The 27,860-nt window shown below is 43.3% G+C and overlaps 1 protein-coding gene across 1 annotated transcript; it reads left to right on the top strand.

Annotated features, from left to right (window-relative positions):
* The first annotated feature begins 200 nt into the window (after positions 1–200).
* CARD11 (caspase recruitment domain family member 11) lies at positions 201–25,377 on the top strand. Its single transcript, XM_053992372.1, has 24 exons — positions 201–274; positions 1,225–1,454; positions 2,060–2,197; positions 2,832–3,157; positions 3,870–4,049; positions 5,634–5,786; positions 5,880–6,005; positions 6,493–6,690; positions 7,523–7,702; positions 8,741–8,795; positions 10,023–10,132; positions 11,293–11,396; positions 14,323–14,375; positions 14,921–15,053; positions 15,517–15,718; positions 16,156–16,282; positions 17,358–17,598; positions 18,006–18,102; positions 19,162–19,257; positions 20,198–20,330; positions 20,874–21,053; positions 22,209–22,333; positions 23,166–23,281; positions 23,842–25,377. The coding sequence occupies exons 1-24, from the start codon at positions 201–203 to the stop codon at positions 24,044–24,046; spliced, it is 3,582 nt and encodes a 1,193-aa protein (XP_053848347.1). The 3' UTR covers positions 24,047–25,377.
* Positions 25,378–27,860: the final 2,483 nt, after the last annotated feature.

Genomic DNA, 27,860 nt, shown 5'->3' with positions numbered 1-27,860 from the left:
TTTTTGACAAATTGAGAAAGCTTTTAAAAGCATCAAGCAGAGAGCATGCACTGTTTTTGTAGGAATATTCTGTATTTCATTATGTGAGAACACTGACAAACACATTATTTAGCAGATATAAAGCACTTTTGGCTTTAGTTTTCAAAATGAGGAATTAATACCCCTTGGCTATCCAATGCATGAGCTGGTTTTGCTCAGGGATGCTCGGCGTAACACAGGCTGCTCCCCAGTTCCTAAAGCTGGAAGCTGAGAAAAACAGCTTGTTGCTTTTGAGGTCTGTAGTTACTGATTACCAGCAAAGCCTCATAAAGCAGAGCTCTCGTCTCATATGGTCCACCAGGGTCTCTGAACTTGAAATAAAAGCTTATGTTCCACGTGCCACCTGGATCACAAGGTCCTATGAAAGCTGGAATGCAAAAACAGTACTAGATGAAAGGTTAATATTTATCACAACATAAAGAAGGAAAGATTTTTTTTTACGAAGTTTCTTTAGCTTTAACTTCAGTACAAGTTTTCTTGCCTCACTGTAGCTTGCCATGTAACCTTCTCTAATGAGCTGGGTACAAATTAGGAGCTGGCAGGAAATTGCTTCACAAGCACTCAGAAGCCATGTGATAACATTTGCATGAGTCAAGAACACTTTCAGACTGCAGTGACACAATGCTGTTACCTGCCCCCTCCTGCAGGGAAAGGCAAGGTCTGAGCTCCCAGGTACCTGCACTCACACCCCTCAGTGCATCCACAGCCAGCTGCAGACACAGACCTACCTTAACTATCCTTGTGTGCAGCCACTTACAGGTGCTGGCTCATCACATCCGTGCAGGTTCACATCAGTACAGCTTGCAGGAGCAAAGGAGGTGAGGATGAAAGCCTTCATTGCCTGCAGCTAGTATTTGTCTTTGCTCTGAGCCCTGCAGGTTCATTCCCTTCTTGCCTCGCAGTGTGCCCTTTGCCATTGCCTCTCTGACTTGCAAAGCTCTCGCTGGAGTTGGCTGAGTGCAGATTCATCACTGGAGAGCGATGAGCAGTAGTTCATAGACTCAAGATAGCACTTCTGTGAACTGTCATTTCCCAGACGAGCTGTGGACAGGCTGCACTTCAAACAGCTTCAATATTGGGCAAATTCAGCAGTAGTCAGAAGTGGTTCTGAGCTCATCCCTTGTGATATGGAAGCACAAAAAAGTACTGGGATTGCAGCTGTCCTGCTTGGAGTTCATTTGCTAGTTGTGTCCCTTGTTCAGGAGCAGAGCCAGAGATGGATGACTGCCTGGAGACCCTGAAAGATGAGGAGGAGGCTTTGTGGGAGAATGTGGAGTGCAACCGGCACATGCTGAGCCGCTACATCAACCCAGCCAAGCTGACCCCCTACTTACGGCAGTGCAAAGTCATCGACGAGCAGGATGAGGATGAGGTGCTCAACTCACTCATGCTGCCCTCCAAAATTAACAGAGCAGGTAATTACCTCGTCAGTGGCTCCATCTGCATCTCTGTCTGAATAGCTTTGCTCTACTAAGTCTGGAGAGAGCCTGAATCAAGTTACAGATTATCAGATGGAAACTCTTTTATCTTATTTACAGGAAGTTTAAAGTTTGGGGGGATTCTGCTACTATTTTGGTAACAAAGACTTTTTCCAGTGCTGTGCAGACTGGAGCTCATGGGGTTCAAATTCCCATCAAAGCCTTGGCAAATATTTCAGTTAACACAAGCAGCAGTCAGTGCCATTCCTGGAGTAGCTTTTTTTTTTTTAGTCTTGCAGTACTTTGTGATTTGTCACTGGAAGATCTGCCATCCCTGCCTGGTAAAGGCTGAACTGAATAACTTGTGCTTTGAAGTTTCTGTTCCAGAGACCAATTTGCCCACACTCCCTCAGAATAACAATCAGCACAAACATACACAATTGGTGGCATTACTTTACGAGTTCAGCTGAACTCAGTTAATCAGGCAGATTTTGCACAGCTTGTTGCCGTGGCAGAGATGAACCTCAGGAACATCAGGGATGTGATATTTTCTCGTGCTGCTCATGGGGCTGATGTGTCACCTCTCTGCTGTCTGTACCCAGGCCGGCTGCTGGACATCCTCCACACCAAGGGCCAGAGGGGCTATGTGGTGTTCCTAGAGAGCCTGGAGTTTTACTACCCTGAACTTTATAAACTGGTGACAGGGAAAGAGCCTACACGGAGATTTTCCACTATTGTTGGTGAGTAGAATCAGTCACAAAGGAGCCTGTTGAAGTAAGGACTCTCTGGAAGACTGGCTTGGTTTTTTTCAGGCAAGAAGTGGAAATAAAATCTAATATTGGTGTAGAATGCTTTTCAGTCCCCTTCAAAGCAAAATGTGGTAGGTAATGTATAAAGCAAAAGGACATCCCAGCTGTCTGAATGAAGCTGAAGAGCTTCAAATGGAATGATAGGCATTACCAGAATTCTCAAGAGAAGGACTAAATTACACTGCCATCTTACACATGTGCAGCACATTTGAAGCATTCAGATTAATTGCACTTGCACAGATTCATTGTACAAAGGTTGTGCTATTTCCACAGGCTCAGATGAAACAAGACAAATGTAAAGGCTTCATCTTCTATCCAGACAAGTATATGTGTATATTGTGATTCTGTATATTGTGATTCTGATACCAGTGTGCTGTGCAATATTTATACTGTTCCCAGTTAGACATACAGATCTGTGTGAATTTGTGTAAATTCTATACCTCTGTACATATTCCGGGCCATTTGTGTCTTACTTAGTTCTGCTGATCCTACATATTACCTTATTAATAAAGTAACATAAATAAGGTACTTTACCAGACATTGATAAGCTGTTCAAAATTTTCAGTGGAGGAGGGACACGAAGGCCTTACCCATTTCCTAATGAATGAAATCATCAAGCTCCAGCAGCAGGTGAAGACAAAAGATGTGCAGCGCTGTGAGCTCCTGGCCAAGTCCCGCCAGCTGGAGGATGAGAGAAAGCAGCTAAAGCTGAACAAGATAGAGCTGCTGACCTTCCAGGAGAGATACAACAAGATGAAGGAGGAGAGGAATAACTACAACGATGAGCTGGTCAAGGTGAAGGATGAGAACTACAATCTGGCCATGAGATATGCCCAGCTGAGTGACGAGAAGAGCATGGCTGTGATAAGGAGCCGGGACCTGCAGCTGGAGGTGAGATAAATGCTCTGGGCAGCAATGGAGGGTGCCAGTGGCATCTGGGAAAATGAGACCTTCTCTGACAGCAGAAAGATGTGGAGCTCTCATTTGCTTTGCTTATCCAGATTATTGAAGGCATCACTATACAGAAATGCCAACTGCAGTGAGGTGTATTAATGGCAGATAATGAATTAACAGAATAGAATGCAAATAAAAATAAAATGTAAAACATAAGTGCTCATTAAAAACTTAATTTTAGCTTTTTTAGGCTCAGTAATATCTGGGTACAGTTATTCAGCAGCACTACAGCTGCTGAGGATTTATTCAGAAAGATATCCTGAATTTTCTGGTTTTCCTGATCCAAATAGTCCATGTGCAAAAAGCACAATGTGTGGTCAGCCTCTTATGTGTTCATTCTGTTTCATATCTCTTTATTTATTGGAGGCTTGAGAATGTGCCACTTTTTTTTAGTCCCAGTATTCTAAAATTCCACAACCAGCCCATATGAGTTGTAACTGGCAAGTAGCAGGTTTGTACTTGAGACTTCACCAGTTAAGTTGTGGACATTCAGCACCCAATTATCAACCACTCGTTAGCATTCACAGTTTAAGCTATTTTCCCCTGTATGTTTTCCACCTGGAAGTGAGAGTTTTTTCAGAGCACTAAATGTCAGAGCTAGGGAGGATCCCCTTCCTCTCCTCTTTCTCCTTTTCTCTGCTCCCTCTAGATTGACCAGCTGAAGCATCGCTTGAACAAGGTGGAAGAGGAGTGCAAGCTGGAGAGGAACCAGTCTTTGAAGCTGAAAAATGATATTGAAAACCGACCCAAAAAGGAACAGGTTCTGGAGCTGGAGCGGGAAAATGAGATGATGAAGACTAAAATCCAGGAGTTACAGTCCATCATTCAGGTATAAAAGCAGATTGCTGCCTTTAAAATCCAAACTCACACATACTCCTGTTACAGTGCAGGAGATGTTGGCTGAAACCTCTGCTGCAAAGCTGCAACCAGCAGAAGTGCAAAGTTTGGGCAGACAGAAGGCTGCTTGTACAGCTGCCTGGAGTGCTCCCTGTACAGACACATGCATGAGGAGGAGTTCTACAAAAATAGTCCTCTAAAAAAATCAAGTGTACATGAGAAGCTGGCTCTTCCAAGAGTGCAGTGTTTAATTGCTGAACATTGTCCCAGCCTGTCATTACAAATCTGTGTTAAACAGCCAGCACAGAACTTTTTGACAGTGACTCTGTGTACCCTGTGTTAGGCTGTTGCCGTATCTTTGCCAAAAGGTTTTCATGAAGCAGAGGATGATAAAGGTTCCTGTACTTGAGTGGTCACTAAGCACCAGGGTGTCCTGCAGATCCCTGCTCTAACCTGCACAGGGAGCTTCATCACCAACCTGTGTTTGGGCAGGTAGGAAAAACAGTTGATGTGCAGCACATTTAGGACTCCTCTGTGAACAACTTGGCCAAATATAGGGATATATGTGAGATTATTTAGCACTTTGTTAGAAAAGGTTTGTGGCATTTTAAAATGACACTTAAAAATTATAAGTAGAAGTCTTTTCAGAAATGGCTGTAGCCTCTAGCAGTGCCTAACGATTCTTAGTTCTAACACACATCCAATTCACATGTTGAAAAAGAGTGTAGAATAGGAGATTCTGGGAGTTCTGGTCCATGTAGGTCTCTTATGTTAATTGAAATGGTCTTACAGCACTTAAAGAAACAGAGAAATAGCTAAAAATAGGATTTAAATTCTCCTAAGTGAAAGTATAAATAAACTCAAATCAGTTTGGTTTAGAAATGCTTAAGTATGCTTAGAAATACTGGGTAACCTAAATGTCCCTGAAATCTCCAACTCAGTCTAGATATTTCAAAAACAAATATGCATATTCCTTGATAGCATTTTATGCTTTTTTCATCTTCCATTTATGGTTAATTTTGGATGGCACTTATGTGTTGGAATGTGCTTTGGTAATCTTGTTCATTTTAAATCTACAAGAAATTGTATTCCTGGATGGTGTAGGAAATGAAGCAGTGGTACAAGGTACTCCAGGCATGTTTAATATTCTCTGAGCACAGCCCTGCAAAGCCTCTGCATGCCTTAAAAATTCTCCTGAATATTTTCTTAGGCCCTGCTCTTTGGAAAAGGGTGATTTTTGTGCTCAGTGAGAGCTGATTAATAGAAAAGAGTTTTGAATGCAGGGCTTGGAGTGAAGAATTGCCATTGCATCCAAACTAGATCAAATTATAGCCAGTACAATAGACCAGTAAAAGAGTTCCTTCATCAGACTATTCTGACAGCAAGACAGATTTTATTCATCTTTTCTGACACTGCTTTAAAATATGAACAAATGTCCATCTCTTCTCCTGCTTTCCCATTGCAGTACCTTGTTCATTTGCTATTCCTCTTGCTTGTTACTGTCTCTGATACTTCTCTCCCTGCAAAACTATTTTCTGTTTCGCTGGCATGGCTCTAAAAAAATGTCTTTCCTCAGGCTGACAAGAGGGGTTTGCCAGATTCAGACAAAGCCATTTTGGATATTCTGGAACACGACCGTAAGGAGGCACTGGAGGATCGCCATGAGCTGGTCAACAAGATCTTCAATCTCCAAGAGGAGATTCGTCATGTGGAGGACTTGAGAGACAAGGTGAGGAATGGAAGGGTAGAGAGATGGAATATCTCAGGCTGGTGCCAAAAATGCTTCTGAGAGCAGAGGTGGCTAACAGTGTGTCATTTCCAGTATCTTGAGGAGAAAGAAGATTTGGAGTTAAAGTGCTCAACACTAGGAAAAGACTGTGAGATGTACAAGCACCGCATGAACACTGTGATGATACAGCTGGAAGAGGTGGAAAAGGAGCGAGACCAGGTATCTCACAGTTAAAATAGAGGAAAATCAATAGCAAAAGCCTCTATCTGCTCTGTGTCACTTTGGGGAATTGTAGGTAATTAGGCCCAAAATACCATTATAAAATAAGCAGTTAAAAGAATTACTTGTTGGGATTTGCATTATGGTAATTAAACACAGGGTAATATTGGGTTGTTTCCACAGTGTAGCATCTGGCAGGCAGGACCAGGATCTTAACAGCAGCTCCTGCAAGACTTTACATCAGTGTCAAGTCACCCCATTTGCACTCTGGGACATTTTCCCACCAACCCAGAGGGAGCTGTAAATGAACCACCCTCATCATCATAATTTTTAATGGTGCCACTGTGGCACATCCTGGTCCTGACTGCTGTGTTAATGGGTGGCTGGGCACCACTTCTGAAGTCCCCCTTGCCAACACCTCACAAACAAAAGCAGCAGGAGGAGCTCTGCTGCCCAGGTGCCAAGGAGGTTTCCCGCCCCGCTGCAGGCGTTCCGCTCGCGCGACGAGGCTCAGACGCAGTACTCACACTGTCTGATTGAGAAGGATAAATACAGGAAGCAGATCCGGGAGCTGGAGGAGAGGAACGACGAGCTCCGGATCGAGGTGGTGCGCAAGGAAGCGTGCATCGTCAACCTGGAGTGCAAATTGCGGCGCCTCTCCAAGGACAGCAACTTCCTCGACCAGGTACAGCTGGGCAAGACAGACATCATCTCTTTTGTTCACAGAATTCACAGAATGACCAGGTTGGAAGAGACCTTAAAGATCATCGAGTCCAACCCAGCCCCAACACCTCAACTAAACCTTAGCACTCAGTGCCACATCCAGTCTGTTTTAAACACATCCAGGGATGGTGACTCCACCACCTCCCTGGGCAGGCCATTCCAGAACTTTATCACCCTTTCTGTAAAAAACTTTTTCCTGATATCCAACCTATATTTCCCTTGACACAGCTTGAGACTGTGTCCTCTGGTTCTGTCAGTGCTGCCTGGAGAAAGAGACCAACCCTCACCTGACTACAACCACCTTTCAGGGAGCTGTAGAGAATGATAAGGAAGAGACTTGTTAAGACTTGCTTTTACAAACATTTTGGTCTGGACTTTTCTAATTCTTTCCAGGAATTAACTGAAAAAAATAATCTCCTACTAATTGTCAGTGTTGTGGATTCTTTGTTATAGTGTTTTTCAAGTTGTCTGTTATACACATGGCTTCCCAAAGGCTGCCATTCCACAGCTTGACTTTAAATGGAAGGGGAAAAATGCAGAAAATCGAGTATTTTCTACACTGGGATAGAAACTACAAATATTTTTTAGGAACTTGAGTGAAAAATAATTCAGTCTGTGAACAGAAATCCCCACCAATCTCAGCCCAAATTACTGATTGGGTCTGGAGCCACATTCTGTGTGAGTTTCTGAAGCACTGGAGTACAATAGGTTCAATCAGATTACTTTAAAGGAAGGTCACGAGTTCGTTGTACCAAACTGGTCTCAGAAATAAAGTGTTCCCTTGTGATCTTTAGAGTTTGCCACGGAATCTTCCCATTACCGTTATCTCCCAGGCCTTTGGGACTTCTGGCCCAAAAGCCAACGGTCAGGAAGCCGATGACTCCTCCACTTCTGAGGACTCTCCCGAAGACAACAAATTCTTCTTGCCTGATCAAGTTCGTCTCAAGAGAAGAGTGAACCTAAAGGGGATCCAGGTGTGTCTGAGTCTGAGGCTGGAATAACACAGAGCAGGGACTTTTAGAATTATCAGACATAGCACATCTTGTAGCTGTGCCTCTGAAACTGCTGTCAAGATAAGAATAGATCTGTGTATGATAGTGAGCTGTGCGTGATAGTTTTTGCCCTGTGGTGATTTGCATCTTGAGGAGCAGATCTAATCAGGCTTCATAGACTGTTTTCTGTCCCTTCTCCCCATTTCCTGTTTTCTTCTCGCTTCTGCTGTTCATTCACATTCTTGGAGCGTTGTCGATAAATTGATTCTTTGCCTCCTTAACATTAGTGGAAAAAAAAAATAACACAATGCCTGAGGTCCAACGCACACTGAAGGTGAAAAACGAAGCATTGATGGAAAAGCTCTCAGCAGCTGGAAGGAAAAATAGAAAGAAATGGACACAATCTAGAGCAAAATTAACTATCTAATTGAGAATTAAATTATGGCAATTTCCTCACCCCTAACAGGAAGGGGGTAGCATGAGTTAGGTTCATGCTTTCCCTGACTAGCTGCATTCACATGGCTATTATCTGATGCTGGATTCATCAAAAAAACCCCACAAAATTCTAACATTAGGGCTTTTGAGGCTCTCTTTCCTTTCATCTGCACTTGAATTCTCCCTGCCCTTCATAACCTTCCTGAGCTCTGACTGTCGTTATTACTTATGGCAATAGAGCTGCATTTTTCACATTGCACACACCAAAAGGATGCCTGTTGTATTAACAGCTGCCTGAAACCAATCCTAAGGCACCCACTTCACCTTTTGTCTCTTTTTTTCTTCATCAGAATCTGGAAATTGCAATGCATTTGGGCCAGGCAGTCAAAAGTAGTCAGGTGGCTCACCCTCCATCACTGCTGTTGTATTTAGATACCTAAATATCTTCTAAATTTTGGGTCCTGTTGTTTAAAGGAGGGGAAGTATATTACAACATAACAGTGAAAAAAGGTGGTGAAAATATCTGGTTTACAGTGTGTGGTAAATATTCTGCATTTGTGCTGATTTTTGTCCTCTTTCTTTTAGATAAGTCCAAGAGCTAAATCTCCTGTCAGCATGAACAAAACATCAGAGTTTCAAGGTCAGAAAGAGCACCCATGTCCTTATTCCTTTTCCATTGCTTTGTCTCTTTCACTTAATCTCTTTAAGTTGTTTTAACAAACATGCCAACCAGGGAAATTTTTAACTAAGTCCAAGTCAGCAAAAAAAAACTAAAACAGTTTCTCTCACAGTTATAAATGTAATGATTAAAAGTGGTCAAGATTTCTACTTCATTGTTTTCTCCATCCAAAGCTACCTCCCCAGGCACATGATGTGCATCCCATAACTTACCTAAATTTTCTGTTCACTCAGTTTTCCATTTAGTTTACAAAAATTGTAAAGTCATCTGTGTAACATCTGTACTAAAAATCATTATACCATTCTCTTTTTGCTGTTGGAAAAATCATTCAAGCTGAAAAGGCCCTAATCTAGTGATTGTCTAATGAGTTCCTTTGTCCTTCAGCAAAAGGGAATTAATTTTAAATCTAAAGCATTGCAAAGGCTGGGAGAGGGGGATTGACCCATGCCCCAAACAGCTGCCAAGTTACCAAATTTGTTGCTGTACACTCATGTTTGAGCTGCTCCTAATTCTTCTTGTTTGTGTAACACTACCCCTGAAACACCAAACACCATCAGGGGCAGAATTTCCTTCAGTAGCTGCGTGTGGCCCTGTTGGATAAAATATCCTGGGAAACACAGCTCCTGCTGCAAGGAATTCCATGTTAAACAGCAGCTTTGCTGTCAGGCAGTGTGCAGCATTAGTACCAATCAGAGGTGCTGAGGAAGGGAAGGAAGGAGTCCACATTCACTCTGTGTTACCTGGGACTGCTGAGGGATCTCAGACTTCTTGGTCCCCGTTGTAAATTCTTTGTTGTAACAAAGTGTAATTCAATGAGCCAACCTTGCAAATTGCCAGATTCAGGTGGTGTAATTAAAACATAAATTCATGAAACAATCCTTTAATTTGTCAAATAGCATTCACTGATCTATTAAAAACACCCAGGACAGAGCTGAGAGACAAAGTGGGCAGGAGTCTGTGCAGAGGGGTGGGAATTTCTGTGCTTTGCTGGGAGCTCCTGGGGAATGGGAGCCACAGCTGCAGGGCAGGAGCGTGTCCAGGGCCCCTGTCCAGTACGAGACCAGCTGAAATGGAAAGGGAACATAAGTGCAGTGGCACGTCTGTGAAAGGCTCTGCATTGGAAGTGCTCTGACAGGCTTGTCTCTGCTGTGTTTTCTCTGTGTGCTCCCCTTGTCCCCGCGAGTGCAGCAGTCAGAGCACAGGATGAAGACGGGGCTGAGGGCAGCACCGGCCGCACGGACACGAGCTCCTCTGTGTCCATCAGCAACTCCATCAGCAGCTGTGAAGTCACCAAGATTGTAAGGATGCCCTTGCCTGTCTACAGCCATCTCTCCTAATGTGGTTCAGAGCTTGCACAACTCAGTATTAGCACTTCCCCAGCATCCCAGCTGTGATCCCATTCAAGGCCCTTGTCAGAAGCTCCCTTAATCCTTTAACCAGCATTTTGTTAAAACTATCTTATTAGCCTTTCCCAAAATCACAGAATTGGTTTATGTTTATTTAAAGATATTTCAGAGGTATTTATGACCTCTTGCTGTCTCCTTATGCCATTTAACATTTACTGTTAGAAGAAAGAGATTTGCTTTAAAAGCTGCTTTGTAACTTATCTGAGAAAATTTTAAGGGTTTTTTGAGTTCTATTATGCTTTTCCTGTCTATAAGCAACAGCAAGTGAGGAAAGGGGTGCAGATCGCAGCTGGAAATTTCTGCATACCATAGTCAAACCATTTCTTCCCTGCTTGCTGTATCCCCATAATCTTCCAAGGTAGATATTCCATTATACATATGTGAGCACTGACACAGCAGGACAGGCAGATAGAGAGAGTGCTCTTGCAGAGTGTTAATAACAAAGAACAAAACATCTTTCTAGAACACCGTGAAAAATGCTGCCCCCAGGAAATTAAAATTATACTCAAGAATAGCCAGGAAAGAACTTGCTGCCACTCGTAATAAGCTTAGCTGGGTTAGGAATATTTTTTGGAATATCTGTTGGATGTTTACATGACTTACACTGTTTTCTCTCTAGTGCAATTTAGGGTTTAGTTTCCAGTGCACTGGAAGATTAATTGTTTAATATATAGAGATCTGTATTTTTCTTCCTCATTCCAACTATATATATATTTTTATAAGTACACATACTGCTTTTCATCCCCCTCCTCCTATGTCAGCTGTGCCACACACAGAAGTAAAGTTACAATGGCTCAGTAAATCAGGCAGTTGTGTGGTCACAGGAGAAGGTGCAGTGCCAGCACACAAGCTGTGCATTGTGCTAAAAACTGGGATATATGAGTGCTCTTGGATTCGGCACAGCTAGAATCAACTCTTCTTTTTCTGTGTGTGCTTCCCAGTGCAGAGTACAGCCAGTGCAGAGCACCCTTGCTAGCGCTGCTGTGAGTGAGAAGTGAGAGCACATTTCAGCCAGATAACCTTTCTGACACCTTTTGGTTTCTCATTCAAAGCAAACCCTGCGAAATCGCAATGACAGCATCATGTCAACCACCCCCGAGCCGCCCGGGAACGACTCCATCATGCGGCGCTGCAAGGAGGACACCCCTCACTGCAGGTGGGTCACAGGAAACCTGCCCTGAGCCTGCTGCCACAGGGACAAGGGGAGAGGGGCTCTAGAGGTCCTCGTGTCTGCCTCTGCTTGGAGAGCCTCTGTAGACTTCACAGAATTCACAGAATTCACAGAATGACCAGGTTGGAAGAGACCTTAAAGATCATCGAGTCCAACCCATGCCCCAACACCTCACTGAGTGCCACATCCAGTCTTTTTTTTTAATCACATCCAGGGATGGTGACTCCACCACCTCCCTGGGCAGACCATTCCAGAACTTTATCACCCTTTCTGTAAAGAACATTTTCCTGATATCCAACCTATATTTCCCTTGATGTAGCTTGAGACTCTGTCCTCTGGTTCTGTCTATAAGGCATAAGATTAACCTAAACTTCTCAAGGCTCAGCCCTTCATCCCACATTTTGTCCAAAGCACTCAGGAATGTCTGAAATTCAGCTGGCATCAATGACACAGTGACTGCACTGCAGCCCTGAGTGTAATGGACAGAAACACAAACAGGACTGGAACACCTTGGCACTGGTGCTATTGGAGAGAGTGCTCTCTCTACCTTTGCACACTGATCCAGCTTCAGTTTTTGCCCCTCAGCTCCCTGCTGCCCACATGTCCCTGTTCTTTCCCCTTCTCTCAAAGCCCCCCCTTCTCTCTGGAAGCTGCAGAAGTAGAGCAGAGCTGCTTGCACGTCTGTGAGGAGTGAGGGGAGAAGCGGAGGAGGGAGCTGGTTTTTGTGAGTCTCAGGGTCTGTTTCTCAGCAGAGAAGGGAGGGGAGAGAGGCTTTGCCCTTGGCTTCACCTTCTGCTGCAGCTTCCACTTCTGCCAGGTCAGGGCCCCTGGAGTTCCCCTGGCAGTGAAATCACATCAGCTGGTGAGTGGGAAGTTGGTGGCAGGAAGGAAAGAGACCTCTCCAGCCTCACACTTCCCTAAAGGGCACTGACCCCTTTTCTAAAAGGTTTTTTGCAACGTGATACTCAGACATGCTGTGTTGGTGTGGTGTCAATAGCATCAGTGTCTGCATCAGAAATACCAGCAGACACACATACATTCCCTAAAGGTAGCAAGCAGAAGGAGAAAAGAACAGAGCAGATCAATTTAGAAGAAAGCAATATATGTTGAGGGTTTAGATCTTTATTAGATCTTTTTTTTTAATATCTAATCTTTATTAGAATTTTATTCAGAGTTTTATGTTTTTCAAAACAACCTGAGCTTGGGCAGACTGCCCTTTCTGCCTCTCTCTTTGGACAGCTTTGCAAGACAGCTTTCCACTGAGGACATCCTCAGCTGGTTCTCCCACATAATTTTCTAGGCTACTGAGGATTTAAGCAGTGTTTATTTTAGTCTCTCTTAGCTTCTCTTTCATTGTCCTCCAAGTCCCTTTTTAAAGTGTGTTGTATCAATTCAAGATGGAGAAAAGGGGGTTTTTATTAATGATTTGAATATTTTGTGCTTCAGGTGCCTGAGAAGCCTTTGACATGCCTGAACTTTTCAATATTTGCAGTATATTACAGAACACAGTAGAGATTACATGGAGATTATTCAATTTGTGGACTTATTTCACTGTAACTGACTGTATTCTTTTCCATGTGTTAAGGCATTGGAAGACTGAGTTGTACTGAAACCTGAATTTTTCCCTCATATTAGATATTCTTCATGTGGAAAAAACAGGTACCCTGGAACAAGGTCTGAATGGAGACTTACTTTGTTGGGCTGATAATCACTAAAGTCAAGTATCTCAAGAGCCTGCCCAAAAGTTCAGTGTAGTTTATAACTTTATAATTAGCATGATAAATTTTTGGAATTTATTTGCGAACATAATCCAGAATAATTGCTGTTTGCAAGCCAAGTTGCAGGTTTCACAGTTCATCTCTTCTTAATTTGTGTGGAAAAAAAAGGTGAGATCATCATTTAATGTAGGAAAAGGTACATTATTTCCCAGCTTATGCATGGTGTAAAAAAAGCTGATTCTCTGCATCTCTGCAAAAATTCACCCTTCAGCTGAAGCCAAATATGAGGAATATCAGCTCCACAGGAGACCTACAAATCATTTTGAATGGGAAAAACAACAAGCTGTTCTTTAAACAGCTTTGCAACCAAAGGACATGCTTTAATGAAGTCCTTCTAGTAAAGCTGACAGATAACTCACTTGGCTGTACAGCCCCCATACCCCTGTAAGAGCAAAATTTTAGTGAATTTAGAGTGGCTTTAAGGCCAGCCAACCTGGTGACCTTTGCAGGAAAGGCCGTGTCACTGGGAGCTGGGCTGGGACCAGAGCTGTGGCAGTTCCTGTGCAGAAGCCTGGAGCATTTTGCCATTCTGTACTGCAGGTACCTGGGTAGCCATGAGAGCTACCCTGAAACTGCTATAAGATGCTTCAAGTACTTTAAATCAAGTAGATAAATTACTCCTCTTCTGCTGCACCTCAGTAACTTCCCTTGCATTCACTTTGTCCATCAGTGAACCTCTGGCTTTTTGCTCTGTTGTGGAAAACCCCCATGGTGCAGTGCATGCACAGCAGGCATGGTGCAGCCCTTTATCTCCGTGCTGAACCAAGTGTGGTGTGAGTCACACACCAGACCATCAGTCAGCAGCTTCCTGTTGTCCTCAGCAAAATCTCCATTCCCTCACTGCTGTTGGCAGCTCTTCCTTCTGAACCTTCTTGCTTCTTTCACATGCTTCCCATGCTGGCTGACACATGTTATCTCCTTTTTCTTTATCTTCCCTGGACCCTCAAGGATCTTACTCACTTTTTTTTTTGCAGCTGCACCACTGGCTGATGCAACACCTCCAACATCTTCCTTTTTCACAGAAGTTCCTCCTTCAGAATTTAATGAAATCTACTGAAGCTGGAAATCTGAAAGCTTGAAAGTGTTCAGCTTTCTCTCTCTTCCATTATGTCATGCTTTGTTTTTAATTCCAGCCTGGTTGAAGAGGACAATGACAGCTTTGGATGTGATGCTTTGGAGATGGATGGTAAGCAAGAGGATATCATGTAAAATTGAAATATGAGCTCATATGTGATCAGCTCCCCAGCTACAGAGACTCAGATAACCAGCCCTGCTCTAAGTAAATGGGACACACAGCCTGTGAGTAAATCAAGGAAACAAAGGGTCGGCCAGTGGTGAGAAGGGGAAAGCAGACATTCCTGAAGAGCTAAGAGGGAAAATGGTTTTTATTACTATGAGGGTGGTCAAACACTGGAACAGGATTGTCCAGAGGGTTTTAGCCAAACTCTTCATCCTTGGAGGATATCAAAACCCAGCTGGACAAAGTCCTGAGCAATCTTCTTGAGCTGACCCTGAATTGACTTTTGACTAGACAGTCTCCAGAGGTCCCTTCCCACTTTCTGTTCTATGAGAGTGGCATTCCTTGTGCCATGTGCTGTGGACATGAATCATACCTCTGCATGAAGAATTTCCTACTTCAGCTTTGGCTGGGATCAATTAAAATTAATTTTCCCCTTTTCCATCTTTGTCACTTTATCTAGGACCCATTATCATTCTTGTTGCTCTTTCCAGATGACAGTCACGACAGGCATTCACATGGAGCTCCTTCAGTGCACTCCTCCTCTTCTTCTCATCAGTCAGAAGGCCTGGATGCCTATGAGCTTGAGCATGTCAACTCCATATTTAGAAAGTTCTCTCTGGAAAGGTATTTGATATGCCAGTTTATTTACCTTAGAGACTGAGAAGAAAGGATGCTGTGGTATAAATTCTGTATTTATTTATTAGTTGCTGAAGTTATAGCAGCAGGAGTGATTATGGTGGCAGCAGTATAACGCTATCTTGGAGTCCTTTCATGTTCTGTAAAACCATGATGGTCAGCCTGAAAATTCAAAAACTTAAAGGCAGACAAAATGTTCCAAAGGCTTCAATTTCTCCTTGTGATCTTGCTATCTTGCTGCAAGAGCTTGCTGAGTGGAGAACTGTTATACACTGAGTTTTCAGAGATGCTCTTCTCCAGAACTTGTGCAGTAAAGAGGATGATTTCTTTTAAAGTCCTTAGATCCTAGTGCTTGATAATGCTAGAAGTTTATTTGTATATCTCTCATTTCTCATGCATTCATTTAACCCAGAGTGGGATAACCAGTTGTCCCTTCCTCTCCTGGACACAGACCCTTCCGTCCCTCTGTCACGTCTGTGGGCCGCATCAGGAGCTCGTGTCACACGATCCAGCGCGTGACGCTCAGCGGGGACAGCCTCAAATCAGAGATCACCCTGCTCGGGGGCAACGACAGAGGCAGCTTCGTCAGCTCTGTCAAGACAGACTCCCTTGCAGAGAAAGCTGGCCTTCGGGAGGGACACCAGATCCTGCTGGTGAGCATGACATCGTCACCAAGCAGCCCTGGGTGTCTGCCCACCCACCTATGCTGTCCCTGGCATCCCATGAGCACAACTTCAACAATGCTTCTGCCAAGTTTCTCTTTACTTAGTTTTCCCTCCATTACCAATGTTCCCAAACCATTTCCCTGTTCAAATGCCTCCAAGGGGGGAAAAAACATCCCAACAATTTCTATTCCTGCACTTCTTACTCCCAAGGAAGCCTGGCATTGTGCAAGTGCTGCAGCTGTGTCGACTGCTAGCATTCCTAATTTGAGAGAAAAAGAACTATATAATTAGGACATAATCTACACTCTGGTAACAAGGTGCCTGCATTGTTTAATAAGAAAAACATCATGGCACTTCAAAAAAAATTATTTCATTGACTCAGAGATTGAACTTGCACTAGAGAGTAATATTTCTTTCATATCTAGTTGGAGGGCTGCATTAAAGGGGAAAATCAAAGTGTTCCTTTGGATACTTGCACAAAGGAAGAAGTTCACTGGACAATTCAGAGATGCAGTGGTCCAGTAACACTCCAGTATAAATCGAACCATGAAGGTAAGACCAAAAGTATTTCTTATCTCAAGTAGTCCCAGGGCTTTTGTAGCAACTTGTCTGGAAGAGAGTGACAGGACCAGCATATCCTTTGTATTGGGATAAATCTGGAGCATGCCACTGGTGTTAATTACAGCTCCTCTGTAGAACTGCTTCAGCTTTTAGCCTGGTGCCCAAGAAAAAAAACAAAAAACATGTGCTTGTCAACAGGAGTCTGAAAAATTTACATGGCGGCCAATAGCAACATGACTCATGAAACAACACTCAAGCTTATTTTTATGTACAGTTTTCTGCAATACAATGCAGTGAGCTGAATGATCTTTATCCAGCTGGTCGATTTAGCATTTACCTGATGGAGTTGCCCTGTTTATTACCTTTGTGGCTTTATCTTATCTTTAACAGCTGGAGTTCATGTGTGGCGAATAGAATTTGATTTTAGTGTTCAGGTTCTATAATGATAATTTCAGGTTATGGATCAAAAATTACATTCCAAAATCCATTCTTTACTGGTGTGTATAAATGGGCATTCATGTTTTTATGCTGGTTAGAGAATTTCATCTGCATAGATCACACAAGAAGTCATGCCTTTGATTTTCTTTGATGTTTTCAATTGTAGGAAAGACTATTGCAATTTTTTGAGCATCACTTAACTGCAGATAAAGCATGTTATAGATTCTGGGAGTGCCAATTAGAGCTAATAATAAGGAGAATAGCTTGTCATTAAAATTGGTGGCAGAACTCACGGTACTTAGAGGGCAGAGCTATAGCTGTGTCTGTGTCTTTGCTGAGAAGTTCTTTGTTCCACAGGTCATGGGGGGAGTACTGAGAATGGAGTTACCTAAAAGTAGCATTATAATGAGAATATTCCCACAGAGCTGACAGCAGCAGCATGGGCTGTCCCTGAGCCAGTGCCCCATCAGTATCTCTGAGGTGCAGGCCCATGATCTGGCTGGAACTACTGCAAGCAGCACTCTGGGAGTACAAACCTCTCTCAGAGGAACCTCAGGAGTTCGTGCTGTGGGAATGCAGCAGTAGCAGAGTGGGAGATCCTGCCTCACCCCTTCCCCCCCTGCTGCAGGGTACCGCAAGCTGCTGTCGGAGCTGGAGGAAGGGCTCATCACCTCGGGGGACTCATTTCACATCCGCCTGAACCTGAACATCTCCAGCCAGCTGGACTGCTGCTCCCTGTCAGTGAAATGTGATGAGATCGTCCACATTCTTGACACCATGTACCAGGGCAGGTGTGAGTGGCGGTGTGCCAGGGTGGATCCCTTCACTGACAGGGACCTGGAGATGGGGACCATTCCCAGCTACAGCAGGTGAGAGTGATACTGAGTGACCATTACTGAGAGCAGGGATCTAGAAACAGGGAACTTAATTACTGCTGTAAGGAAAGAGGTGTCTATGTCTTAAATTTTGAGCTAAAGTCTGATGTTAAACTGTAGTAAGAGCTATAAAACTTAAGAATGGAGATTACAGATGTTACCTGAAAAAACTGAGTCCCTCAAAAAGTATCATATGCAGATATTCCATGGATGTCTTTTAATCCTTACCTGCACTGCAGTTCTTCATATTGTTTTGTTCCTGCCTTTACTGCACTGTTCAGTCAATCCTCACTGCTATTTCTATTTAATCTTTTCTGTAGGCACAGACCCGTTGCAATCCAGCTTTCTTGTGAGTGGTTTCAAAAACATTGTGATCTGTGTGATTTCATCCTTTCTTTCAGAGCCCAGCAACTCCTTTTGGTGAAGCTGCAGCGGTTGATGCACAGAGGAAGCAAAGATGAGACAGAAAACTCCTACAACACCCTTCGGGCCCTGCGGGTAAGTATCTACAAACAAAGTCCTTTTAACACCTCATACTCCCCTGCTACTGGTTTTTCATTTTTCATTTTTCATCATCATTTTACAGAAAATCCTGTTTATGCTCTCCATAGGTTTTGATTGTGTCAGGCAATGGGCACCTTCTGTTTGCTTTAAATAATATTGTCCCTGGGAATGAACCCAGCTCTGGCTCACTATTAACCCTTCCAGCTAGGAGGGACTACACTTTAAAAGTCCAAACTCTGTTCTGTGTGTTAGTCACCCTTCTCATGCTTCTCTACCTGTAAACATTTAATGCATCTTCATGAACACAGGAGGAAGAAGCTGTGTCCTTGCAGTTAATAATCAGAATTATTTCTCTCCTATTGTGAATAAGCCTCTAAACCACAGAGTCTGTTGTCCCACTTTAGAAAGACCTGTCTCTTCCAGCCTGGATGCGGTGGAAAGAACTGGGATTATCAGGCCTTTGCACACAACAGCCCTTCAAATTTTCCCTTTTCCATCACTAAAAGCATTTTAGACCCCAAAATTCCATTTTTACATAATTAAAACTGCCTTCCTGGTGTGTTAGTTACCGTAAGTTATTTTTAGAGTCTGGGAGAGATTCATACTTCTGAGTTTTACAGAGACAGGTAGACAGTGCTTGTGCTTGATTTTAGTCAAGGTTAAGTGTCACACATTCCTTCTGTGCTCACGGCCCCACTGATCAAAGGGACAGAGATCACTGGCAGAGGTGCTTGTGAAATCAAAAGCTGTGCATGCTCTTTCTTGGTGCAGAAATTATCTCTTTTTTTAGGTGTGGAGAACAGTCTGTGAACGGAATGTTCACAGACTGTAAAAGGAATGTGAAGAGCAGGGAAAGAGCAGTGTTTGTCAGCACAGGCCGTGCTACGCCCACTGTTTGTTTAGAACATTGTGTTTGGGATAGGTATCAATCACTATCCCTTTTAATGAAAATAGAAAATATCTGGTTTGGCTTCTTTTGTTTCTGAAATGTTATTATTAAAAAATGCAAAAAAGAGCAGGGGTGAGAAAACCTCCTGTGTTATTTTTTACTAGAATACATTGCAGCCAGAGGAGCCTGCCCTGCAGAGTGACCCCAAAACCAGCCCTCGCCTATCCAGAGCAAGCTTTCTTTTGGGCCAGATTTTACAGGTAATAAAGTTCAAATCCTCAGTGCAATGTCTGAAATAGTGGATCTGAACAGTAGATATACTCAGGCTATCCTAATTTACCCAGAAATCCCAGCTCAGGTCTAGGGGTTGTATTGGAATTTATTCCTATCAAAAAGAGATTTAATGCATGAAGGAGAAGGACGGGTTGTGTTTTCTGTTGTGATGTGGAGTGTTTGTTTTCAAGAGCATGGCTTCCATTACAGATGTGCCTTGAGGAATCCCACACATCTGCTGTCAGAGGCTGAAATGTGCTTTGTTTGTACCATAAGGACAAATCCAATGGGCTGGATCAAATCTCCAAGTCTCTGAGACAGGGCTCCATCAGAAAACAGTCCTTTAATTATGGGCCAGTGACTCTGAGCATAACAGAGACTGTGTGGGTGAAAGACAAAGCCTTGTGAAGGAAGGTGATTGGGAAAGGTTAGCAAATACACAGGAGGAGGAGTTAATGTTTGGATAGAGGAATAGGCAGGTGGATGAGGAAGGAAAGCATGAAGCCTATTTCTCATGTAAAATGACTGTAAAAAGATGCCATTTGGGAGTTTTTAAGTCTCTCTGGTAGAGCAAAGAACAGGCAGTTTGGGTATAGCCTGTGATACATTTGTGCACATACTCTGGGTATGATATACACATCAGTGCTTGTGCTGGTGATAGCAGGGAGCTTTGTGAAGGGAAAACATGCCTCTTAAGAGCAGAGAACAAAATAACAAATCCCAAAGGGGATTAACACAGGCTCTGAAACAGATCTATGATATTTAAAGAGTCTTAGAATTCACTCCACAGGTCCATGGAGTCCTGTCTTTGACAGACACAAGTGATTCAGATCTCGTAGGTAACGAGCGTCGGCTGATGAATACATGGGAGGGTAAATAATGCAAGAAATGAGGCTCAAATCTCTCTTTTTTTGTTCACCTTTTTAGTTTGTCAGTAGGTCTGAGAACAAATACAAACGAATGAACAGCAATGAGCGGGTCCGCATCGTCACAGGCTGGCCCTCGGGCCTGGTGCTGAACTCATCCGAAGGGAAGAAGCAGCAGCCTGATAAACTGGAAGGTAAAAATCTAAAAAAACCTTTACACACATAGTACTGACACAAAGGCCTACATTAACACCTACAGAACAGCATGGCTGTGAAATATATCCCAGGTCTTGCATTTGTGGTCCACTCTGCGAAAGTTCAACAGCAGCTGTGACCAAAACTGATTTTGCTAAAAGAGCTTGGGGCACTAAGCCTTCACAGGCAGCTTTAGAACACTGAAATGTCCTGTTCAGCTGGCAGTTATTCCTAGGTGCTTTCTTGCCTTTTGCTCCAAAACATTTAACTTGGAGTAAGTCAAGCTAACAAGCAGAGAGTCTCCAAGCAAATGTTGTGTTGAAGAGGTTAAGAAATAATCTCTTGAAAGCAAAAAGCAGTTGAATTATTTAGTATTAGATTGGACATCATAGTGCTGTGAGTATAGTAAAAATAACCCCAATAAAAGGGAAGGAGGACCAGTATGACTAACCATGTCATTTCTGGTTCATGTGTGTCTCCTTTTTTTCTTCAAATATTGATGGAGAGGAACCCAGAGGATAAATGTCTTGTTCTTTGCTCAGATTTGGATTCCGAGAGTGAGCTGGATAAGAAGCTCAGTCTGATCCCTTATAGCTTGGTGAGACCCATCCACTGCGAGCGCAGGCGCCCCGTGCTGTTCACCCCCACCATGCTGGCCAAGCCCTTGGTGCAGAAGCTTCTCAACTCTGGAGGTGCCCTGGAATTCAACATATGCAAGCCAGGTAATGGGATAAGAGAGGGCCATGACTGTCAGCCCTCAGTGTTGGAAATATGAACATATATATGCGTGCACACGTAGGGGAATGCACATGTGAGAGTTGCTTGAGGTACTTCAAGTCACATCAGAGTGATGTGTAGCTGTAAATCCTGCTTTTTGAGACTATCTGGGATATTTGAATGTTTTTGAGACAGCGAGTACACATGGTTATGAGATTCTGTGTCTATAAATATTATCCATGTGTATGCTGTGTGGTTGCTAGGCTGCCCCTCAGAGACTGAAATGCTGTGAGTGCTCTTTCTGTTTGCATACTGTTTGCATACTGCATATCTAGGCAATGTGAAATTTTGATTAATTTGTTTCTAGTATTTGCTATTATGAGGAATATCTTCCCTAGAGCAACTTTAGGTTTCTGTCTCATCCAAGCTGTGAAGATTGTGCATTTGATCTACTGGAAAGACTGATTTTCTTCCATGCTAAGTATTTACTATTAAAGCAGTACGCAGTGCCGTGATGGCTGCAGGGCAGGATTGTATACAACCCAGCATTAAACAGAGCTGACGTTTCATTTTTACACTAATATTGAATACCCACAGCATAGTACGCAGCCTTACAGTCATCCAGACAGAGAAACTGAGAAGTTAAGTATTATAATAAATATCCCCTGTCTTGCAACATAAAACAAAAGCTTTGATGTAGAGCTGCAATTCACAAGGGGGCCAGTATCACACATTGCAACCTAAGCCAAATTTTTTTTAAACTTTAAACACAAATGTTGGAACACTAAATCCCTGTTTTAGGATGCTGTGCTGAAGAGACCACCTTTTTTTAGCACTTCTCAGCATCCTCCATCCCTGAACTACTACTATATAACATTAGGTGCTGGAATCGTATTTACTGTTTTAATTTAATGCCTTCATAGTGTTGTAGTAATTGCCCAAGGACTCATTGGTGCAGGATATAGCTGAGATGCTCAGCTGTGATCAGATTAGGCTTTAATTGAATTCAATGGAAGAAATGAGGCAGCTGTTAAGACAATTCATTGCTCATTCTCCTTCCCTGAACCATCCTTACATCCCATGTGAAGAACTACTGGATACTTTTCTACGTGTTCTGCTGCTGTAAATTTGATTCTGTCCCCATCCACATCTCTTCCTAGATATTGTAACAAAGGAAGAGTTCTTAAGGAAGCAAAGGACAGAGACTGTCATCTTCAGCAGAGAAAAGAATCCGAACACATACGAATGTATTGTACCTGCCAACATTGAGGCTGTTGCTGCCAAGGTGCTCACAGTGCTCTGTGTCCCTTCTTGGGCTCTCTGGGAACCTCTCTGCAATGTCCTGTATATCAGACTAACCAATTTACAGTTGCACGTTCTCTCTCCTGCCCTCCTTCAATCTCAGATTTTTATTTATTCCCCCAAATGGTTTTTATTCGTGCTCTTACTTTTGCTTTTCTTTCCCATCCTCAGCCATATCCTTTTATATTCTCCCTCATTCCCTGTGATGACCCATATAGATGCAGCTAAATATCCTTTCATTTTCTGTGCTCCATCCTTTATTCATTTCCTTTTCATATCATAAGTATATATGAATACACGAGAGAGTAAGAGATACAGGGACCTAGACAAAGGAAAGAGAAGCCTGAAACCCAGACACAGGGGTGTACAGAACAAAGATAACAATGCCCAAGACAGAGATCTGATGTCAAGTAGAGTAGATTTGATGCACAGCATGGAAAAAAAAGGAGAAATAAAGTGATGGTTTTTTGTCTCACAAGTAGTTGCAATAGATATTCTTTCTGAACAAAAAGCAAGTCTGTATGTTTGTGTCTAAGGTAAAACTGGTATTTTATCATACTTTTCATCTTTAGACCATTCCATTTCCATTTTAAACCTTTTTAGAAAGCTGTTAAGCTCAGCTGTTACTTGACTGACTAGTTTTAAACCAGTAGGAGGAGCTGGACTTTAAATGTATATTTGATTAAAAGGTTTTAAATCAGTACAATGGTAAATAGAGAGCTTTCCAAATCACCACATAAGGGATAGATATTATTATCTTGAGACTCCACAGCAGTGAATTTTCCTTTGTGACACTGTTATGACTTTGTTTTTAGAACAAGCATTGTCTCCTGGAAGCTGGAATAAGCTGCACAAAGGATTTAATCAAAGCCAAGATATATCCTATTGTTCTCTTTATAAGAGTCTCAGAGAAAAACATCAAGAGGTTCAGGTAACATGTCAAACCTTTTGCATATTTGATGTTCCATCTTATTCAGTGAATAATTCTTGAGTCCAATAATGTTCTCACTGAGAGAAATAAAGACCCTCATCCCTCTCTATCTAGTACTTCTTTGTGCACTATTTCCTCCCATGACTCCTCCCTGAAATCTTACAACCAGAGAAAGCAGGAATTCCCCAAATCTGGCACTCTTTCACTGTCACTGGTGGCAATGAGCATTGTGGGAGGATGAGACCGAAGAAAATGTGGTTTTCTCCATGCTCAGCACTCCCACAGCATTTCTTAAGGTAATGCAAGCTGGAAGAAGAGAACTCATAAACACTTGCACTCTCCCTCCATTCAATCCTCTTAAATTGTTTCCCCATAGCAAATATTTCTCCTTGGGGGCAGCATGGAGGTAAGGGGATGGTAGACGTGGAGTAGCTGCATTCTTCACTGCTTTTATTGCTTGTAAGTAGTTAGGAGAAAATAAATTCTTGATGGGACAGCTGGGACTACAGGATTAACTTAAAATGCAAGACATTTATTTTTGGTCTGCTCATTTGATGCAGGAAACTGCTGCCGAAGCCGGAGACCGAGGATGAGTTTTTACGGATGTGCCGCCTGAAGGAGAAAGAACTGGAAGCACTGCCTTGCCTTTATGCCTCTGTGGAGGCAGAGGCATGGAGCAGCATCGAGGATCTTATCCGGACAATAAAAGACAGGATCGGGGAAGAGCAGCGGAAAACCATCTGGATAGATGAGGATCAGCTATAAAAAAGCCCTCAGTAACACGGAGCTCTTTGGTGAGAAAAGGACACATCCAGGTGGAGCAGGGCTTCTCAGAATTCCCTGGCGAGGTACCCAGAGCTCACTCCTGTTTCACCCTTGCTGGCAGGGCACTTCCTGCTGGCAGGATGCATGTCTGCAATGGGACTGGAGCTGTGTTGAAGAGCCAGAGTCGCAGATGCTGGGATCCAGGCTGTGGGGCCACTGCCGCAATTTCTGATCCACTGGCATTTCTTAAGGGACAGCACCTGTTTAACACATGAGGACAAAGATCTTGAGAGGGAGCTTGGGGTAATTTATTATGTTCAAAATATGGATCTCTTTGGTCTCATTCAAAATTTCTGATGAGATTAAAGAAGTGGAATCTGAAAGGGATAAGGCATGGGGATTGGGCTGCAGGATGTGGAATTGAGATGTGCCCCACACCCCCCCCCGAGGTGAGATTCTGAACATACCCAGCTGAGGAAGCTGAAGGCTGGTTGGGAGCAGCAGCAACACAACTGCTGATGGCCAGAGCAGCTCTGTAGCCCTGGTTCTCCACAGCCATTTTCAGCCATTTTAATCAAAAGAGAAGAAAATAGCTATTCCTCCTGGCATTAACTAAAATAAAAAATTTCTCTTCCTTTTGAAACCCCAGTTTTATTTAACAGTTTTGCAGGTTTCCTTTGTAGTCCTGGTACTTACAGGAAAACAGACTTCACTGTCCCAGTGGCACATCAGATCTTTCCACATCTGCCAACATTTCATTTAGTTTATCCCTGCCTCTGCATCATATTCATTTGTACATCTCTCAGTTTTTAACATTTTTTTACTCATGGAAAATACCACGGTGCCTTCTTCGGACAACAGGTTTCTCTGTTTCTCCACTGAAATATTTCTCTAAAACATCATTGTCTGCCAACATGCCCACTCTCAACAGGAGGGACTATTCTTAGAAGAAGAAGAGGAGAATTTCATAAGCCAGTAATTGCTGTGAACCACTCAGTCCTTGACTTGTGTGCCGTGAGTGACAGCGAGGAGCCCGGCGGGCACCACGCTGCGCTGTGGCCACGTGGGATAATGCTTCCAGAAGTGTGTGTAGGGCTGAGGAGACAATGTCTCATTTTCAAAAGCACTTAAGTCCTCAGAGAGTTTAAGTTCCACTGCTCATGAGTGTGACTTATACTCCTAAATCTCTTCAGTCTTTGAAATCTTCCCTCTCAACATTAGACGCTGTACTGAGATTGCCAAATTGATCCAATAAAACTGACCCGATAATAAGGACTCGCGCAATTGCTGATCTGAAATGCAATAAAAATTGACCTACAGATGAAGAGTAGTCCATCCCATTGTCCTTAGATCCTTCATTCCTTGCCATATCCCTCCCTTTTAAGATGCATTTAATAACAAATTTCCTTTCCTTCTGCATTTATCCTCAGTTCCCCATCTCAGTGCTGTGGGCTGATGTGCAGTAGCAGGCAATAAAAAACCAATCGGAACCTAAACAGAACATCTGGCCTGCTTGCCTTCACTAGATTAGCTGCTCCCTTGTCTTTGCAACAAACTTCTGCTGTGGGTGTCTCTCAGGTATACTGGTCAGCTCATGTTGGCTTGTGGGATTGTGCTTTTTTTTTATGTTCTTCTCTTTTATGCACATCATTTTTTAACTAATGCACTCTTTGAGAAGTTATTTATGTCACTTTACATCTAATTGCTGCTGCTGTGTTTCTCCAGTTATTAATGTTTGAAAGAATGTTCATAGCTAGCACTTCTCAGAGAATAGCTCTTTACCTGCCCAGTGCCATCTGCTTGGACTGTGCAAGCAGGGGGATACTTCCATGTGCAATCTCTTTACAGAAAGGACAGGCTGCACACACAATTTGCAACTCCCTCCAGGGCAAAGAATAACAACCAGTTGGGGTATATATAGAACAAATTGGATGATTCTTCTGAGATCCTCTGTAGCTCAAGCAGAAATAAGAAAGCACCAGTTGGAAGAACTAAGCCTTCCAGGAGCATTTTGCATTCATTCCTAATGTCCTGATAATGCAATCTCGTGTAACAGCTGCCTGTGGTTTGTTCCTGCCCATCTTGTGGAAGCTTTTGAGTCCGCAGCTGAGCAATGGGAGGGACTGCAGGAACATTTCTCAGCTGCTTCAGCAAAAAGTTCAGCCAGGTCAGCGTCAGATGCCTCCAGGAGCCACCAGCTGACTGCTCGGCGGCCAGCACGCAGAGGATGTCCGTGTGCCACTGGCTGGGCCACAGGGAGGGCTACCATCTGCTGGAATGGCTGCAGCAGATGGCAGGTGGGGCAGAGGGGATGGACTGTCTCAGAATGCCATGGTTGTTTCTGCACTGATCTCCTCTCCCCACAGCTTTATGTCTCTTTGCATGGACAAAGCTACAGATGTGATTTGTCCCACTCCACTTTTGGCACAGGAAAGGCATATGCCAAACTCTGGAGGAGGTTCCTTTGCAGTGAGCAGAGATACACCTCCAAAGAGCTGTTTCTCTGACCTACTGGAGATGGCTATCTAAGGGTGAGATGAATTGCCCTCTGAACTGTCTGGGGTTTTCATAGCCTACATCAAGAAATGAGAGAATTAGCCTGGCCTTTAGCATTTAGCTCTTTGATCTGTAATTTAGGGCAGCTAAACCACCTTATGGGAAAAGTGGAAGTAGAGATTGAGGCAGAGAACAAGAGATCTAATTATTTCTGTGAAACAAGAGAGGAATGGATACATGGAGCAGACATTTCTTCTCACATCCAAGTGCATCTGTAAATTCCCAGCTCTGCAGATGCTATAGGGCATTGTGGTTGTCTGCTCATATGATGCAAAACAACCAGACCCTGCCCAGTGCAGTTTGTGGCACAGCTGTGTGCTGGACCCTGCACAAGCCTCATCTCTCTGTGACTTAGTGGAGAAGGACTGAAAACTCTGTTCCCTCTTGATTTCTGGGTGTGGACTTCAAGAGCAGATCTGTTGCTGGAGTGGAGCTGCGAAGCAGCCACAGAGCAAAAGGAGCCACTGTCACTTACACAGGCTGGGAGGTGCCTCTGCTCTGGAGCCAAGAGCTGTCCCTCTCACCTGAAGGAAATTAACCCCTGCACATTTTGAATACATTCAGATCTTTAAAAGAGATCTCTGAATGATTTTCCCTGAATGTCAGAGTGCTTGAATCAGTGTGGATTCCAAGCCCTGAAGCAGCAGATTTGAAGTGCAGACTTGGAATTTGGGTTGTAGATCATTGTGGTATTTTCCATTCTGCTAAATCTCCCTTGTGAGGTATCACCTTAGGCCACATCCCTCCTCACATGCACATCCCAGTTACACAAACCTGGGCTCAGCACATGCACAAAAGCCCAGCAGGCATAGCCAGCTTCAGTAGGGGTTGTGTGGCTGAAAAACTGGGAACAACAATTAAGAAAACAAAATGGGAATTGGAAATGTTGGAAATATTCCATGTAAACCGTGTCACAATGCAATCTCAAGCAGATTCTCCACCTGATCTCATCAAACAGATAGAATGGGACATGTTTAATGTTCATTTATTCTTTGGTTGTTTCTATCAAGACAGAACTTGATATGAGATTTGGGGTCAATAACTGGACTTGCAGGTACCACCAAAGTTCAGATATATTCTCTAAATCAGTCTAAAGAGGGGAAATTCAAGCTGCAGACCTGATTTTGAGCTGGAGGCTGTGCTTGGACACCAGAGCTCAGGCCCAGCTGCCAAGTGTGAATCCCAGGTGTGGATCCCTGCCTAAGGTAAGCAACATTCACAGCACAACCCATTTTAAAATCACTCATGGTTTTTAATT

Source organism: Vidua macroura, chromosome 16 (assembly GCF_024509145.1).
Source record: "Vidua macroura isolate BioBank_ID:100142 chromosome 16, ASM2450914v1, whole genome shotgun sequence".
In the NCBI taxonomy this organism is placed as follows: domain Eukaryota; kingdom Metazoa; phylum Chordata; class Aves; order Passeriformes; family Viduidae; genus Vidua; species Vidua macroura.
This window is presented reverse-complemented; position numbering and strand designations above follow the sequence as displayed.

What these genes read in the sequence shown, in the direction of transcription:
- CARD11 (XM_053992372.1), top strand. Translation starts at nt 201, where the DNA reads ATGCTCGGCGTAACACAGGCTGCTCCCCAGTTCCTAAAGCTGGAAGCT. An exon ending in ACACCCTTCGGGCCCTGCGG is followed by an intron (nt 18,103 to 19,161) that starts GTAAGTATCTAC and finishes ATTTTTTACTAG; the next exon opens with AATACATTGCAGCCAGAGGA. An exon ending in TTGAGGCTGTTGCTGCCAAG is followed by an intron (nt 22,334 to 23,165) that starts GTGCTCACAGTG and finishes CTTTGTTTTTAG; the next exon opens with AACAAGCATTGTCTCCTGGA.